General features: G+C 40.9%; 1 protein-coding gene across 1 annotated transcript; it reads right to left on the minus strand.

The window, feature by feature from the left end:
- Positions 1-719: 719 nt before the first annotated feature.
- IWS1 (interacts with SUPT6H, CTD assembly factor 1) lies at positions 720-17,735 on the minus strand. The gene is made up of 14 exons (XM_080349721.1): positions 17,506-17,735; positions 16,844-16,959; positions 10,359-11,073; positions 9,604-9,799; positions 9,303-9,360; positions 8,847-8,947; positions 7,971-8,121; positions 6,308-6,390; positions 5,896-6,025; positions 4,888-5,005; positions 4,044-4,155; positions 3,804-3,860; positions 3,500-3,611; positions 720-1,132 (listed from the first exon to the last, which is right to left on the minus strand). Exons 1-14 carry the CDS (start codon positions 17,537-17,539, stop codon positions 1,001-1,003), a joined length of 2,115 nt encoding a protein of 704 aa, XP_080205847.1. The 5' UTR covers positions 17,540-17,735; the 3' UTR covers positions 720-1,000.
- Positions 17,736-18,750: the final 1,015 nt, after the last annotated feature.

Genomic DNA, 18,750 nt, shown 5'->3' on the forward strand with positions numbered 1-18,750 from the left:
ATACAAAATGTAGCTCTGCTGTCTTTCTGTAGTATCAGGGACAAAGAACTAGCAGCATTACCTCCCTATCACAGAGACAGGAACCCTCTCCTTACCACTAGTAAAATAAAACACACATTTGAGCTACACCCAAATACCAAAACCAAAGAAAATTTAAAAATTTACAGGGCTTTCAAGTCTACAAAATGAAGTCACAGCAATATCAAGCCCTGCAGCAAGGGCTCTACATGGCCAGCCTAAATGCTGCATAAAACCCTCAAAATAGAAGTGTCCAGCAATCTGATATTTAGATTTCTTGAGCAGCCTCGCTAACCTAGATTCCATAGCTTACTTCAAAAACAATCTGTGCCATGACATGTGACAGACAAGCGCATCAGCTGTGGCGGGTGGCTCTCCAGTAGCAGTCACCGAGGCAGACTTTGCCGTTCGCAGGGAGGATCAATAGTGGGGAAATCCTGCTGTCTGTCTCACGTCGAGCATTTTAGCTGGAAGCTGCTGGAATTTTTAGTGGTCTGTCTGCTGGTCTTCTCTTGAACTGCACGATGATCAATATTTCTAACCAAAGCAAATACATGTATATCTCCAAGGACAGAACAACTGGTTAATAAAGCACTGAATAAAGAGGAAATGGACAATGGTAAAGAGAAAATCAACAATTAGCAGCTTTTCCAAATACCAGATGGTCCACACACATTCTCTTGAGCAATCACAAGACAGGCCCCCAAAAAAACAGATGTTTTATTGTCTAAAGTGTTGCAATACAACAAATACTTGGTCTGTACAAAGGACACAATAGAGCAAGTTTAAATACAATCAGAAGAAAGAAGTCCCCATATTCACAATCCTTGGACAACATCTTATATCAGAACCTGAACCAACAGTTTTAAAGATTCACTAAAAAAAACAACCAAACAAACAAGTTGCTAAAAAAATTAAAGGTCTCCAAAGAGTCTATGGGTGTATTGTCTTACAGCAGAGATCATGGGTATTCTGTGAAGGGTCACAATGGCATCTTATTGCCCTCAATGCTGATTTTCACCGCATGGGCCGATCTGCTTTTTTTCCTGATATCTGTGAATTTCCGCATCTGTTTGTCCAGTCGACTCACCCCTTTCTTAGAGGTTCCCTGGAACTTAAAAAATAAAACTAATAATTACCACTGAAAAAAAGCAGACGTCCCAGAGGTTCGAGAAAAGCGATGCATGCAAGGTGAAACCAGCACGAGGGAGCTCATGAAGCCACAGGTTCCAGCTGCACACATTCTGTCCCCAAAAAATGGTTCCCCCAATATACGCATCATCACATAGACAGAAGTAGTGGCACTCACAAACATCACAGCTTTCACATTACAGGGATTAATAACCATGTTAGTTGTTCACATGCCGGCTGAATATACAGTTTGGAACAAGTGTATCTATATTGGCTGGAGTTCAGTGTCAGAAATACACTGCGCTGTGGTGTAACATACAGGCTTCCTGTGGGGGGAAGATTTTTAAACACAAATACACAGTAACTGTGGTGGACTGAGCTGACATATCAATTCCAAACCGTAACTTATTTTAAAGGTCACTGATTAGTACTCATAAAGCAAGAGGTTGAGAAAAAGGCGGCGTGAGGGGAAGCAAAAGAAATGCCTGAGTTGCCCACATAAGTCATTAGAAGAGTTATTGCATTTCAATTCTGCATGTTCACTCGAACGAAAAGCTGAGATGACACAGCAGTTATTCCGCACAGATTAAATACAGTGATTCTGTAACAAAATGCCACTGAAGACAAACAGCAAGGACTTTCCAATCCAAAGCCATACTGCTGAGAAAGCAATTTTCCTTAACTAGACAACACAAACAATAAATAATGGAAACTTCACACCTTTAAACTCTGGGAGAAACAGAGATTTCCACAGCATGCTACTTAATATCTGACAAAAACCATATATTAGAAACTGAACCTCTTGTTTCCATCACTGAGGAAGGCGCTCCTGACACACAGATTTTAAATAAACTATTCATAAAACTGTTCACTATTCATTGAACTAATATCTGGATATTCACAGTGATTTTAAAAAATATATATATTTTTAAACAAATAAATATGAAGCTTAAACTCAAGAGTTATCTACCATTTGTGCTAGTCTCTTCTGTCACTATTAGTTTGTGGCAGCCCTGTTCACATAACTGAAATGCAGACCAGAAACTGTCAAAACACTTCCCACACTGATGTATGTCATCAATTGATCTCCCTCCACCCACAATCACAGCAGCGGATTCCTCTCCCCCTGGTCTGCAGAGGTCTTGTTCTCTGTCTCCTGTCAACCATCCCGCAAGTCACACATCACTCAAGTTCCTTGAAACAGAAGGTGTGAAAAATACCTCACTTTGGACCAGTAAAACGTCAGCCGCAGATGCTGGTATACAGTGACATGAGGTCCTACACTAAAGGCTAGGAATTCCTGTGGAACACCTAATGATGTCAGAATAGCATTCCAAATCACAGGCAGTGCAAAGCTATTTTCATTTAATACCTTTCATTTGGGTACCCTGAAGCTGTTGAGGCAGATGTTACGTGCTACAGCCTATTTTTTCCTGTACAAGTTCCCTTTTAGGTCACAGTACAGACATGAGAGAATACAAGGAGAATTCTTCCAAGTTTAAGTTAGGGTGTACACACTCCTTTCGTGTATGTGCAAACTGCCAACAGCTGAAGCACATGCACTGTTAACACCTCCCTTGAGGGATGGATACCTCTCAACCTTGGGGAAGACAGAGTGTCATGGCTACAGGGGCATCCTGTTGCCTTCAATGCTGAACTTGATGGCCCGATGCACTTTGCTGAGTCGTTTCTGTTCAGCAAACCGTCTCTTGTGTTTTTCCAAGCGACTAATACCTCTCTTAATAGTCCCGGGCTAGAAACAATAGCTCAATTAATGCACAGAAGGAGAGATGGAGAGATAACAGCAGAAAGCACAGTAATTATTACTTCTTCCATTCACATGTGTTCTACCATGTACTCCGCTTTTAAATTAAACTGTACAGGTAGATGGATGAACCAAACAAAGCAAGAGAAAGGCCTCTACTGAAGCTGTTATGCTTTACTGAAACCTCAAAATTGTCTCAAGCTGGAGTATTATCAGAAAAACACAATACAAAACCAGGGAGAGGTATAAAAGTATCAGAGACACACTTATTGAGTTGCAGCTTTAGTTCAAAATACTCTAAGAGGCCTATAATCACATTCTCATCCTGGAGAGAAACTCTAGAACACTTAACATGCAAATCTCTTTTTGGTTAGAGAAGCAACGATACCTGAAAGAAAGTATCTGATGAGCTTAAAGCAGCCCACTTGGTAGCAGAACTTACTGTCTACTCAAATAAGAGGCAAAGAAACTACTGTACTGTACAGTAACCACAGCAATAAGGTGGCAGATCCCCAGCGCAATCAGAGGCAGCTTAGGGACAGAGTCCCCAGGAGAGGTGAAACCACCTCCAAGCACAGTGCTTACCCTGGAGGACTCCATCTCCACATTCCACTTTGGCCTGACCACGTAGTCTTTGTTGGAGGGCATGGGCACCCTCGCACGGGCACAGAACCCAGGGTCTCCGGGTCTGAGAGCCCTGCACAAAAAAAGACGTGACTGTTAGAGACAAGTCTTACACAGACAGAAGTATAAGCAATATAAGCATGTTCTACCTCTGAAAGACACTGCATAACCATTGCCTCTAAAACCTCAAAACAAATTGCATATTGTTAGTACCACTGAAACACTTTCTTTGCGATCAAAATTTGAAAAAAGAAATGCAACCTACTTTTCCTCTCCAGTTAGCACCTTCTCCAGGTCCCTTCGAGGAGTCTGACCACCAGAACTGCAAGAAAAATAAAAGTTTACAGGCATCTATACATAACAGAACAATAGTAAGTCAAGTGTGATAAAAGAAAAGAGAGAGGCCATAACTTATCCTTTTACTTCTCTTAATAATCACACACTTTGCTTTTCTTGATGGTAGTCTTAGAAGGAATGATTTCACATTTCCGCCTACTGCTCCTACCTGCTCAATCTCCTTCTCTGAGGCATCTGTTCCAAATCTCTCTGTTCCCTTTCTTCTCTTGTCATGCCTTTGTAGTTTGAGGTAAGGCCGAAGATGGGTCGAGACCACTCATCTATTTGAAAAAACAAACAAAAAAAACTGCTTAACAAAATCTAGGCCTCTGAAATTCATCTCCAAGCCACTCTGGTGACAAAATACAGCTTTCAAAGTTTATGGCAAGTATTTACACTTCCTTTCAACCAAACAAGTAATTGTGTGATTCTATAATATTTGAGGGAAATCCAGCTTTGTGGACAGTAAGAGGGAGCTTTCATCCAGAAAGTCTCTCACTGTTGCCTGCTCATTCAGAATCTCTCTGAGCTCTGAGAATAGTGTCAGGAACTCTTGCACGACACAGTGAATGCTAATTTAGAAATAGGCAAAATAGTCCCTAAATAACATAATAAGTTTATAATCAGTTTGCAGTCATCCAGGATGGAGTGCACTACACATGGACAACTGTTTAAGTAGTAAACTTTGAGTCATCCAAGATCTCTCTAAAGCCCATGGAATAAAGAATCTGGCAGCACCTTCCTGCCTTTGTAGCATGCACAGTACAATCTGGCCAAAATAAATGCCTTCCTCTGGTTTAGAACATGAAGGAAGCGGGAAAAAGGTGTGTGTGATTTAGCAGTGTTAATTTAGCAGTGTTTAAGAGCTCCACAAAAAAAGTAATGAAACAGATTAGTGAGATTCCTACATTGCAGAATTAATTCTACTACAGATGACAGCAATGGAAAGACTGCTGCAGAAATTAAAGTAGCAGTGAAATCTCACTGATGCAAGGCAAAGGGAGTTTACGTACTGATGAGCTTCCCTGCCATATCCTTGTTAGGTCTCGACTCTTTGGGGTGTTTGTAGAGGTACATCACAGCTCGGCCAATGCCGCTGTGCTTCAGGGTCTCTTGGCTCACACTGGGCAGCTGCAGGATAAAGCAAAAGTCAGCAAATAGCAAGAAATGGTGTCTGAAAATTAATGGTGTCATTGAGCTTTGCAAAAAGACCAAAACCCACCTTCACAAAAACCTTGACCAAAAACTAATTTTTTTCATTGTTCCAGTAGGAATTGGTTAAAGTATCAAACACCAAAACCTATACATTTACCTTAACATTCTTATTTTTTGTACACAAAAATAAGTTTCCAGAATTATTTATTCCAAATGCTCTTTAGCTTATATTACTCAAGAACGCTAAAAGTGAGTGTGATGGGCTTTCTAGTGCACACTTTAACAGGCCAGAAAAGAGAAGGGACCACACAAGAGAAAAGCGGAGGGCTATGTGGCAAATGTCTCTTTACTAAAGTTGGCATACAAAACTGAAACACATAGGCAGGGCCAAATCTAAATTCAGGCAGAAATCTTCCAAATTCTTAGCAAAGATAAATATTTCTAGAGCTTCAGTCAAATAAAGCCAGCTAATGGTGCTGCAAGAAAAATTGCACTTCTGCTTCACTACCAGAACTATGCAACACTTATTTTATGAATGTGGCAAAGACAAACTAAAGTGACCAATCACAATTTATCAGCCACCAAGAACGAGGGAAGATAAGGGACTTAGCAGTTTAGATTTATCACGAATATAGCCGAATTTTGTTCAGCTAGACAGCACATCTACAAGCTAAGAAAGACTAATTAAAATGATGCAACTTTTAAATAAACACATCTATTTTGCAGTTTACATCCTTCTGTATGTATCTGCATGGTTCACTGGTAGCAGCTACAGTACACTGATCACCATACATTTCCCTAAAGCACATGACTATAAAGCCATGGAGAAGCCATAAATCCGATATGGTTAAAAGTCAGTTTCAAACCTCTTGCAGGATCTTGAGCAGCTCCTCTCGTATCTTTAGTGCTGGCAGACTTCGGTCCGGAAGCGGAGAAAGCCACTCTTTGATGGCAGACATAACACCACTGTCGATGAAAGTTTCTTTGAGATCCTGCCTAGAAGGTTTAAAGTAAAGAGAAGCCACAAAGTCATACAATGCATCAAAATTTTAAGATGTGATCTTCCTTCACCACAATAGCGCATGTGAGTTTGTTTCATGTTAAATTAACAGGTAAAATTACATAGAATTTTAGGTTTCTGAGGCCACCTAGCTCCAGCATTTACTTGGAAAAAGTATTTCATGGCATAATCCAAAGAACTGTAATGTCACTCCATGAAATCCACCAAATTCCCAATATTCACCAAGAGAGTAATTAACAGGGAGAATGACAACTCACTTTTTAAGATGCATAACTACAGTTGGCAGCAAAGTTAATTTCTTTAGTGCTGGTTTCTTTTGTGTATTCAGCTGTCGATCCTCCTGTAGCGAGTTGAAGAATCAGCACAAGTTAATCAAAAGAAGAAAACAGCAACTCTCATCCCTGACAACATTTACAGGAAAAAAATTAGCCTACTAAACAAGAAGTGCAACTTTGGCAGGGTTACACTAATTTTATACCCTGCTCTGTCTTCTTACAGCCCCAAAACACATGTGATGACTTCTCTTAAAAAGGGCCTCCAGCTTAGCCAACATTTTCCTTAACAGCATCCTTAATGGAGGTCTATTGCAATAAACTCAAAGTCTGCAGAGTTCACCATGCTAGAAATTTTGTTCATAAAAATCTCACTGGAATACCAGAAAAACAGCTAACCAAAACAATGAGAAGTGAGAATATGTATATTTATTTCACCTAAGAACCTAACTGGAGAACCTAGAGGTTTAGAATGAAGTATGGTGTAATTAAGAGCACACGAATGTGCGTTCTGTGCTAATACAAATTCTAGGTTTCAAAGTTCCTCTCATCCATAGCCATAATCTCACCATCTGTTTAGTACTTGGGCTCCCGTACCAAAAAGACCCATTACAACCAACAGTTTTATGTCCTGCTGTGGCAATTCCTTTCCATTCATCTTAATCCACCAAAGGCTCTTTCTGCACAATATTTTTTTATTACAAGAGAGGAGATTATTCCAATGCCCTTCTTCCTCTCTTCATGCCCCAGACTGCTTTGACAGGTATGTGCTGGAGAAACAAAGACACCACCATACTGGTGCTCAGCTCTTCCTTCTCTCCAGTATTTCTAACTTTATGGCTTCATGTGAAATATTTGGCTGTCGTCCTGTCAAAAAAATACTTTCTTGTCAAGACCAAGAAAGTCTCAAATGTCTCCCAGATCACTATCTCACTCTCCCCTTTCTCCCCAAACACATTATCCTTATCTTATTCTCAGGAAGATTCTGTGTCGTTATTTTTATGATTCCTCTTTCTGAAGTTCTATATATTGCCCCCAATTGGTTTTAAACAAGTTGTGCATTGCTGTTTGTTAATTTGATTGCTACTCCACCAGAACTACAACCACAACAGAAGACACCTGACAAAAGGCAAGACCCCAATAAACCTTGCACAGTAACATATTAAACATGACTCATTGCAAAAAGCAGTCTGCCAAGGCAGAACTTCCTGTTGCTCTGCCATCACTTACCACAGTACTGTCATTAAAACAGCTTAGAAAAGGGTTCTTCTCAGGAAGAAACACCGAAGTGCTACATATGCTAATTGTAAAATGAAATCAAACCACACTCCACTTCTCAGTGTTTGATACACTTTTTCATATAGCTTCTAGAACACTTTATAGGATAGTTGATCTCAGCTGATCAAAGTTTAGCAGGTTAACTGATTTTAAAAATTAATAAATATTTTCTCCAAATTTCAACAGAACAATTGTTTTAAATTCAGAACAGCAAAATTAACATTTAAACAATTATTTAGAAATTGAAAGCTTTTCGTGACGTGCAGATTACTCCTGAGAACCAGCCAGATTTCTTTATTTTACTGATCACAGAATTTTCCCCTAGAATGGAACTGGATTTTAAGGTGTCTTTGTAGCCTAGAAAACTCACCTCAGCTGCTTCATTCATCTTCACAATCATAGCACTGACCACATCATCTGCATCACTAATAAAAGTTCCACCATCACGGTTTCGTCGACGCTTGCCACTCATACTCTTCTTTCGTTGCAGCATCATGTCAAAATCTGACATGAAGTCCATACTGAAATGCAAGAAGAGAGTTTGCTGATGGTCACAAGAGGGTTGATCTTACTCTCTATATAGGTAATAAATTTGTATTTCTGTAGTGTAACCTTTCAAAAATTCTCCAGTAAATCTACAAGCATTATGTCCCAATGTCCCCATAAGATATTTAGTTATCCTCAGTATACAAACTGGGACAAAGGGCTTCAATGGTACTGAGATTGCTAGACGTCTGCAAGACCTTGCTGAAATGGCTAACGACATGTACATGTGTAATATCCAGAGTCCAAATATGCTAAAGCTGTCAGTGAAGCTGACAAATATTTAGCTTTCCTGTGTCTGCAATCCACTGCTCTGGAGCAGCGAGAAAGGAATCAGGAGACATGCTGATGACAACTCTTGCCATACATTATCCCTTATGCCAGCAGAGAAACACACCTGTGACTCCAGTGCTGAACTACTAAAAGTAGCATTCAATGCTTGTTTGATTCGATGTTAAATTCACTCAGGCTTTGACGCAAACCATGAAGCAGCAGCATAGGTAATCTGCTATGGACTGCCAAGTGACTAAACTGCACAAGCTGAGAGAGGACCTTCCATCATAGTTTATGAGAACACACTTTCTGTAGAAACATAGTCCCATGCCTTTCTAAACTAAGAAGCCCAGCCAGTCTCTGGAGGAGCCCTTTCACTAAAATGCTGCATTTGCTCTTAACAAAGGAGTATATGAAACACTTCACTTACTGCTTCCCTCTTTTGATGTTATCATCAGAGTCCGATTCATCTGCTGTCTCCTTCATGTCTGCATCACCTTTCTCTTCCTCCAGATCTTCCTGGTTAAAACCCTGATGGGTAAAGACAGTGCAAATCAGTGTATGGATTAAGACTGATCGTCTACTCAGGCACCTGACATTGACACTCAAAAACCTTCTAGTAAGTCTGCAGAGGATCTAGAAGAAAGAGGAACAGAGGCTTCCTAATTCCACTTTTGACTTTTGCACCAATAACTCTCCCAACAGAGGTGCTATAAATGCTACTTAACCTAAAAACTACCTCAGTGAGTCCAGCAGATAACAGAGCTTTGCTACTGATCTAGCATATCCTCAAACACGAGTTCAACCCCGAACAGTCATTCTGCAGTACCTTCCCAGGAAGACTACATCTAGCAAGTGATCAAGAAACATCCACAATAACACTTACTGTAAATTCCTCTTCTTCCTCATCACCAGATTCTCCAAATATATCTGCAATCAGGTTCCTGTGAAGGTAAGGGTAACATTTATCTGTTCAGACTGGAACAGTGAGAAGTGTGTTTTCTACAAAATTTCTAGTGACTGTTTGGAGATCCACCTCTCATTCTGCCACCCAGCACTGACCTTCCTCTTCACACCACCCACGAAGGTGGACAATCATTCTCTGGTTGGGATTCATCCATTCTCCATTCACAATTAGTCTCACTATCTACACCCCTGAAGGACTTTATATTCCCAGAAGCACTTACTCTTGTTCATTTCCAGATTCACTGTCACTGCCAAACAGATCTTTCTCTTCTTTTTTCTTCCCAGCATTCTCTTTTCTTTCTTCTTCTTCTTCCTCACTATCCGATACAATATTTTTCTTCCTTTTGTCAGATTTCTCTGAAGCAGCATCACCATCTGATTCTTCAACATCAGAAAGGATTCGTACTTTTTTTGCAGCTGTCAACAGAAAGCACCATTACTACAAGTCTTAGTAACACAACTCACAACTAGTGATCTAAAAAAACTGGGAGCTAACTTGCCTTCCTACACAAAATCATTGCCATTTCTTAAAAAAACCCATATCCTAAAATCTGTTTTATTCAATTAGTAACTGGAGTTTCTATGCACTACATTTATCCATAAAAACTTGTTATTTCAAAACTGACTCTCACTTCTAGTATATGAAAAAATATATAGGAAAAAATATATAGGAAAAAAATACTAGTGAAAAAACAAAAAGGTAATGACTAACAGGAATAATCAATACAAGAGATGACAGTATAAAGCAAGATCACTTCAGTCTTCTACTTCTGTTTGACCTACTTATCACTCAGAAGTATTAGATATAGATTCACACAGAAATGCAGGTAGAACAAAAGCCTCTACAAATGCAGTTGTGCTCTAAAACCAAATTTGCTTTATGGTTTCATATTTCTGTTTTCTTCACATGAAAACAGTTATTTAACACTACTGCTTGCCACATCGCATTTTCATTTTCACACTGATAGTTCCTTACGTGTTTTCTCAGTGTCATCCTCACTGTCAGAAAGGATAGCTGTTTTCCTCTTCATTGTCTTGTCCTCCTCTTTCTCTTCTTCATCACTGTCCGATATTTTTCGTCTCTTAGGAGCTTCCTCTTCACTATCAGAGTCCTGAAATCCTTCCCTGACACGTTTATTATCTGAATGATGAGAATCATTCTGCACCTCTTCCTTCCTGTCCTCCCCATCACTGTCCCCAGACTCTATTTCTTGTTTGTGTCTGGGAACATCCTCACTCTCCGAGTCGCTAGCCGGCTGTTTGCGGAGCTCCTCGCTCTCCGAGTCGCTGGCTGGCTGCTTGTGGAGCTCCTCACTCTCTGAGTCACTGCCCGGCTGCTTGTGGAGCTCCTCGCTCTCCGAGTCACTGCCCGGCTGCTTGCGTGATTCCTCATTTTCGAAATCACTACTGTGCTCCCTGTGAGGTTCTCCGTTTTCAGAGTCACTCGCTCGATGATTTAAGGCATCTTCATTTTCAGAGTCACTTAAATGCCGGTTTGGACGGTCCTCGGTATCAGAATCACTGTCTTTCCCTCCATGAGCTGCCTCATTGTCTGAATCACTCGCATTGTGATTTGGAGCCTCCTCATTATCCGAGTCACTGTCTTTTTGCCTTGGGACATCCTCATTTTCAGAGTCTGTCATATGAGTCTCTCCCATCTGCCCATCATCTTCTCCATCACTGTGTTCATTCTGAAAGAGAAAAATAATCTCAGGCAACTAAGCAAAAAAAACCCAAACAAAACAAAAACTTAAAAAGTAAACAAAAAATGTACTGAATTTTTGCTTGTCTTTCCTCCAATGTGATTATCCAAGGTACTGCCAACTAAAATACTTCCTATACAGAAATAAGTATTAGGCAATTTGTATCAAAGGACTAGCAAATACTTCAGGTCCAAAAAACCAGTAAGAGATCAACTGAAGTCTGTCTACCCTGCAGCTCAATCATATTTTGGAAATGGTAACAGAATTTTAAAATACCCAAATAAACATGTCTAAGAAGGGTCCGGTTCCTCAAGAGTAAATGCTCAGTGCTTTTATTTTAAAAAGTCAAGCCTTCAAAGTGGCTTAGTCCAAATGTCCAGTAATAAGAAACAATATCTCACACTTGTTATTTTCTTACTATCTCAAACAAATGCTTTTTATATGAAATACCTTCTACTGAAACTGTACATGCATTACTTTCCACATGAAGCTCAAGACACCTTGTGTCCTCTCGTTCTTTGCCAAGGAAACTTATTTAAACACATCAACAGATCAAAACCAAAAGCCTACCAAAAAAAAACCAGGAATAAAGTTTTAGAGTGACCTTTCAGAGTATTATTGTGAACAAGTTCTGTGCAATGTAAGAAGAATGTAAGAACAGATTCAACGCTTCTTTCTTAAGCTGCTGGCTTCCATGCCTGTCCAGACACCAGAGATCATCTATGGAAAAATACATCAATCTTCTTAGAACTGCAGAATTGAAACACAGTATCTTTTTCTGCACTACTAAAAGCATTGAGCCATATGCTCAATTTTTGGAAAAAACCTCTAACAAGTCATCCGTCAATATCATTACTGACAACATCTTGGTTTATCTTTCCTACAACAAGTAATTCCTACTTGGAAAATCAAACAAACAAACTCAAATCTATCTATCTATCTAAGAAAACAAAATTAGATTCCTGAACGCTCACGTCATTAGCTCAGTACACCTCTCACAGTCACTGTCACAACAATCCTTTTTTCAACTGAAAAGAACAACACTGCAAAAGGAACTTTTGGGCATACTCAACTCCACTGTTCAACCACACTTCCCTCAGAGGTGATTTTGTCTCAGCTACAGACTCCTTCCACTAGCATATTTGCAAACTGAGTATTTACTGACCTGGGAGATACTTAATGTCCCGAAGCTTCCAAATCTTATTTGTCAGCAATTTAATTTCCTTGGAAAGACAGATTATCTATTTTTATTCTCTATAGTCATTCTACTCACACATCCAGAGCCATACAAATAATGCAGGTGTATCTATCCTAGACAAACGACACCATTGATTTTTTAAATGTATTATTAAGAACTACTCCCTCAAGAATTATACTAAGTGGTAAGTAACTTTGTTTATTATGACTTTAGACCATACATATTTACTCCCTTGGCTAGCACTCAATAAAACAACAACTTCTAAATTACTGCAGAACCACTAATAGAAAGTTACTGCCCAATGGAAAAAAAATCACTACTATATAATCACAAAACATGCATTTTGAATACAACTTCACTAATTCCGTGCTACTCAGTGCTAGCCACAAAACCACCGCTGGGAGAATCTGAGCAAGTAGTTTTCTCTCTACTGCTTGTCCCTGTCTCTACAGCGATGCTAGTCTTTTGAATCACACTGGTTGTATTCAGTGTCTCATTTTTTTTACAGAAAGAAAACATGTTTCTGTTAAAACCTGAATTTGGAATTTTGACGAATATAAAGATTAAGAAGTTACAGAATTAAGGATGCACAGCTGAGGAAGGCCATACACACACTCAACTGTTCTCAGCTTGTTACAGCATTTCTTTTACTATTTTTCTTCTTTACAAAAAAAAAGAATTCAACTGCTGTCTCCTGACGAGTATCCCCCATATAAACTAACAACATGTGTACGTCATATATTTTCTCTGACTGTATTATTTAAGATTAAAGAAAACTGCAGCTGCAAACAGAAGAGGCAACACAGATTTTACAGCAGTGTTACAGGAAAGGTCATCGGGAAGTACTGAAATGCAGAGGTCTACACTGAAATTGATATTTATTACAATAAAAAATATTTGATTTTTCCTACCATTTAATTTTTGGTGAGTTTGTCTGTCTTCTCTTGATCTCAGACAGCTAATGTTGAGTAGGTATTGATAATTACGTCTACAGTAATAATAGATTTTGCTGAATAAACCAAGGAAAACAACACAACCCTGTTTAAACTGTTACAATTATACAGCCCTAGTACTGAAGCACTTCACAATATATTTAACCTCTAATCTGTTACTGCAAACTGACACCACCTCCTGAGAGCAAAGATGTTTGGGGAGGGGGAGTATCCTAACCAGCTCACACTGCTTACACAGTGCTCTGCCCCACAGAACTCCAGTGGTTCCAGCGGCTGAACGGTCTTATGATGTCATGACCACCAGAAGAACCACTTACATAATACAGGTGTCCCTACACAGACTGGGCAGACAGGCACCAACCACCTTGCCCTGAGCCAGGAAAGCTGCAGCAGAGCTGACCCAAAAGCACGCTTGTGCCAGCGGAGGCAGCAAGTGTAGCAGAGATCACACACGCTGCCTCGGACACGGCACGTTAATGTAACTGGGCATCTTGTAAAGCAGACCTGACCTGCTAAGAGCCCACACGGAACAGGCCCCGTCCGCAGCCATCCGCACAAAGGTCTTCTAAATACAATCAGTGAACCTGTGAACGTTCAGCAATATACTTGATAGAGAAAGCGTATGCAACTTTACTAGTAAGATGACTAAACCCTGTAGGATACTTGCCCCTCCATGCCTTATTTTTTTTTTTTTTTTTACTAGTTCGTCTCTAAAAAGATGTTTTCAAATAAATCAAGAATGTAATTTTGGAGTTTTCTATTTTTCCTCAGACATCCTCAAAAACAAGTAGGTCTCAGGTAATTGCTACTATATTTTTCTGTAAATCCTTTGCTTTCTTTTCTTCCTCCTCTTTATCTATAAATATTTTAATTGAGATGTCCTTAATTTTTTAAACTGAAAGAATTCTATAACATGAGGCTTTAGTACAGTATAAAAAAAAAGAATACATGAAAATCAAATTTACAGTGTTATCCTTCTACCTAAAAATTTCGGTTAGTAAGTTGTTTATTGGATCAACATGCAGCCACTTTTAAGAGGTATTACGTTGATAATTTAGGAAGTTCGACAAAACTGACCCATCCACTACAATCTCATGAATGACAATTGTTAAACTAAGGCATACATAACCATCATAGGCAGATCAGCGAGTTTCTCTTTTTTTCAGAAATGTAAGATATTTGTATATAAGTTTATTATCAGTCACAGTCAAATCATAAATTAATTCATGAAAACAGCAACGACTCAGTGAAAGTGTAAGAATCCAAGTAATTAAAGATTTCTGTATGAGTCTGACTCAAACACTGTAAACATGATTTCATGTTCATTACTGTACTAAAACTATGTGTTATCTAATTCTATTTTTCTAAAGGTGAATTGGTAAGGACATCAAGAAGAACATTTATAGATAAAGTGGGACTGGGGGAAGGAAAGCCAGAAAAGAATTGTGTAAAAGAAAAACCCACATACCTGAGACCTACATAAGTAATTCCTCAGGATTCCCCTTTTCTTTAAAGTTAAGAACCTGAAAAAAAAGTTTGAAAGTTTAAACCTTCAGTTCTTTATATCTGAGTTCTAAATTAGAGACGAAGTAGTAATGAAATAGACTTAACTGATTAGGCTGTCTCAAAGGTTCTATTACCTTTGAGTGTCATTCCTCCCACATACTCCTGAAGATGAAGGAAATAAGAGGATGAGAGAATATTTAGGGTAAATAATACGCTCAATCACTGAAAGCTACTCCTTTCAGAGACAGCTGCTCCACGTTATTGCGTCTTGAGTTGCATTTTGAATTAGATGTAGAGAAAACTACGAATGTAAGACTTCCTAACATAACAGAATACTCAAATGTTAATGATTTGAACTGAATCAAATAAAGCACTAAGGCTTGAATGCTCAGTTTTACTATTGGACCTCAAGGTGTTTTAGTTCAGTTTGGTATTCGGTTTCGTTTTTTTTTAATGGATTTTCTGAAGTATCGTATCTACAGAGGAATATTCAACAGCCATCACAGAACAGAGCCCTTAAAATAATGCAGGCACATGAAGAGGATCCGGTAACAGTGCTAATAGGTCCTAGTACTTTCTAGTTACTTAAATCTGAAAAAGACATGCTGAAGATGCAAGTAATAGTCAACTATCTGTTCTTTAGGCCAGATTTCCAAGCACCTTGTCACAGTAAGTAACATTAAAATCTCACAGGGTAACAGAAGAAGAAATTACCAAGTTTTCATATACAGCAGAAAAAGCTTAATATTATTGTAGCAGGAACATGACTCTCCACACACTCATCACCATTTTTTCTCATTAAAACACAAGTACTATATCGCTTTGAAAGACAGTTACTTCTCCCACGCTGAACAACGTACGTTCTCCCACATTGAAACCCTGGTTGTCACAATAAGAGATACTGCCTTGCACCAAATCAATTCCTTCTTTTGTAAATATCAACACCTTCAAAAAAAAAGAAATTCCAATCTGCTTCACACTCAAATTCAAATACATGGGAAAAACTTTCATTTTATACAAATATAAAACCTTCATCTACATTCTAACTCTGAGAGAAGTTGAATTGGAGAGAAAAAAAAAAAGAGTGCAAGTTATACCACAGCAAAGTTGAGCCTTTTGACACATCAGTCTGCTACAGTATATCACATTATGCATTTTAAGCAATTTTTAAAATGCGTAACTGCTAAAAACCCAGAGTCAATCCTGATCTTCACATAAAATGCAATAAAATATGCAGAATTGAATGAAATGGCTTTGACTAAAACTTTTATGAGTTACAAAAAGTTCTCCTTAGCACAACTTTGTCGGCAGAAGACATGAATTCACAGGCTAAAATTGTTCCTTCCTAGTAAGACTTGATGTAATTCTACATCATGTCACCAAAAAGTCCTCAAAATTAACTCCAAAACTGTCCTAGAAATCTAAAGGGAACCTTCCTTTTATCAGAATCTCTTTGCAACCAAAATAGTCAGTCCACAAGTGACTTTTCCCCAGATACAACCCTGGATCACAGCATTACCACCCTTTTCATCGGTAGGTTTCTCAAAACAAGAACCTCTTCAGAGGAAGAACAGATCCCATTTAGGAACCTCAACGTGCTCCACATGGACACCTGCTCCTCTGTGAGAGACAAGGTGAAAAAACATAACACAAAAGAGACTTGAGAGTCAACGCTAACATCCAATAGGAAAGATGGGAGATCATTTATTCTCTGGTAAGGAAATCTATGCCTCCATAACATGTGATTTTACATTAATATGCAGAAGTTGAGGTAAAATTCCAAATTCCTCATAATGCATTACTGAGAATTTAAAACCCCAAAACGTTTATCTTCCTGCAATTCCATATAAGAATATGTTTTTTCTAGTATAAAATAGTGAATTCTATTACAATTAAGAAGGAAAATCAGACCTTATCCTACGCATTAGTCAAGAGATTACTTGACACATTTCTTTCTAGACTAACATTTTGCCAGATGGGACTCTTAAGAACAACTGAATAAATACATAACTCTCAGTTAAGAGAAAACGCCTCTTTAAACAACAACAATAAATCATTTTATAGAAGAGCAATCTTTATCTAGATAAAGTTCTAGTAGTACCTCTGAATGGTGCTCTACGCTTCCATTCTCAGATCCAGAATGCTGCTCATTTCCTTCATCTTCACCATCAGATCCTGAATCCCGCTCGTCTTGCACTGGAGTAGCTCCACCATCATCTACCCCGAAGTTAAGAACAGAAAAGTAAAACTCGATGCCATCTCGCAGTGTTTCAGGGCACAGTGACAGCGATGGGAACGGGGCAGCACTGCACACACAGACTCATCTACTGATGCAGAAACGGAGCGTCTGTACCGGGAAGGTCAGGAACAAACCCCCCCAGATACTCCCCAAGGACATCACAAAACTACTCAGAACATGCACGCAAGCACTGACTAGCACGTTAAAACCCTGAAACAACAATAAAGCGGCCGCTAGGCCAATGAGGCCAGCGGACCCGGCCCCGCCGATGCCACCGCAGGGCCCCGCGGAGCCGCTGCCCAACGCCGGGGCCGAGGGACCCGACCCGGCCGCACGCACCCCCTTGGAGCGGCCACCGAGCGGGACCCCGGGCACGGCTCCGCTGCCCCTCCGCGACACCACAGCGAGCCCCAGGAGCTGCAGCAGAGGCCGAACGGACGCAGACGAGCGCTCTCCGCACCCTCCCTCACAGGGCTCAGCGCCCCGGACGTCCCTCCCGGGGGGGGACGCTCCCGCGCCGCTACCTGACTGGTCCCCGCCGTAGTACTCGCTCTCCATGGCGGGCCGCCACCCCCGCCGAGGCACCGAGGGCTGGCGGCGGGGCCAAGCCCCCAGCGCAGCGCTCGCCGCTCGGGCCCGCCGACTCCGGCCGCCGCCGACTCCGGCCGCCGCCAACACCGCCCGCCGCCAACACCGGCCGCCTGCCGCAGGCCCAAAATGGCGCCGGTCCGCCGAACTGCCGGCAACGGCTCCGCGCGTGCGCACACTGCGCGCGACCCTGGAGGCGGGAGGCTCTCGCGAGGCTTCGGGCGGTAAACAGCCGCCAGGGGGCGCCGCGCGGGGGGCGGAGCCGGCACGCGTGGCCCCGCCCCCAAGGCCGCGGGGCTGTGTCCGGGAGCGCCGGGTTTCGGGAAACCGAAATGAGCTTAGTGACGGGAAACCGTTATAAAGGGCAGAGTTAACTGCAACAAAATACAAAACTGTTTTCTTTCCCCTCCCTGAGCATTTATTTTTTGCTATAAAATAGTTTGATTTTAGCTGGGTAACTGACTCACGGGGGACACTGCAGGAGCCTGTGAGAAAAAGGGCCACTGTAAGCATCAACTTGGGCCGTGAACAACTGTACAGGAGTGTGAAACAGTTGTTTTAATAAAGATGGTTCCTTGCATGAGCCACCTGGGAACTTTTAGAAAATGCGCGATGGTGCCTGAAACCCGCAGCGCAGCCTGTGCGTCACCCAACACAGAATTGTGGAATCACAGAATCATTTTGGCTGGAAAAGACCCTCAGGATCATTAAGTCCAACCATTCCCCCACCCCTGGCACTGCCCCATGTCCCTGAAAACCTCATCTCCATATTTGTCCAACCCTCCAGGGCTGGTGACTCCAGCACTGCCCTGGGCAGCCTGTTCCAATGCCCCACAGCCCTTTGGGGAAGAAATTGTTCCCCATATCCAACCTCAACCTCCCCTGGCGCAACTTGAGGCTGTTTCCTCTTGTCCTGATGCTTGTTCCTGGGGAGCAGAGCCCGACCCCCCCTGGCTCCAAGCTCCTTTCAGGCAGTTCAGAGATCAAAACGTCTCCCCCCTCAGCTCCTGTTCTCCAGGCTAAACCCACAGGTCCCTCAGCCACTCTCCTTTTCTTCCTTTGGCCTGTCAAAGACATATCTGGTAAAAATCTTCCTAGACTGACAAAGGATGGGACATACAGTTTCACCTCCTGCCTCAAATAGAAAGGACTTCACCATTTAAGTAATGGGTAGATTTATC

Source organism: Nesoenas mayeri (assembly GCF_963082525.1).
Source record: "Nesoenas mayeri genome assembly, chromosome: 9".
Classification (NCBI taxonomy): Eukaryota; Metazoa; Chordata; class Aves; order Columbiformes; family Columbidae; genus Nesoenas; species Nesoenas mayeri.

Excerpts from the sequence above, each read along its gene's own strand:
- IWS1 (XM_080349721.1), bottom strand. The coding sequence starts at position 17,539 with ATGGAGAGCGAGTACTACGGCGGGGACCAGTCAG. Across the intron at positions 6,391-7,970 it reads AGATGAATGAAGCAGCTGAG|GAGGATCGACAGCTGAATAC; the intron begins GTGAGTTTTCTA and ends AACTCGCTACAG. Across the intron at positions 3,861-4,043 it reads CAGAGAAGGAGATTGAGCAG|TTCTGGTGGTCAGACTCCTC; the intron begins GTAGGAGCAGTA and ends TTTTTCTTGCAG.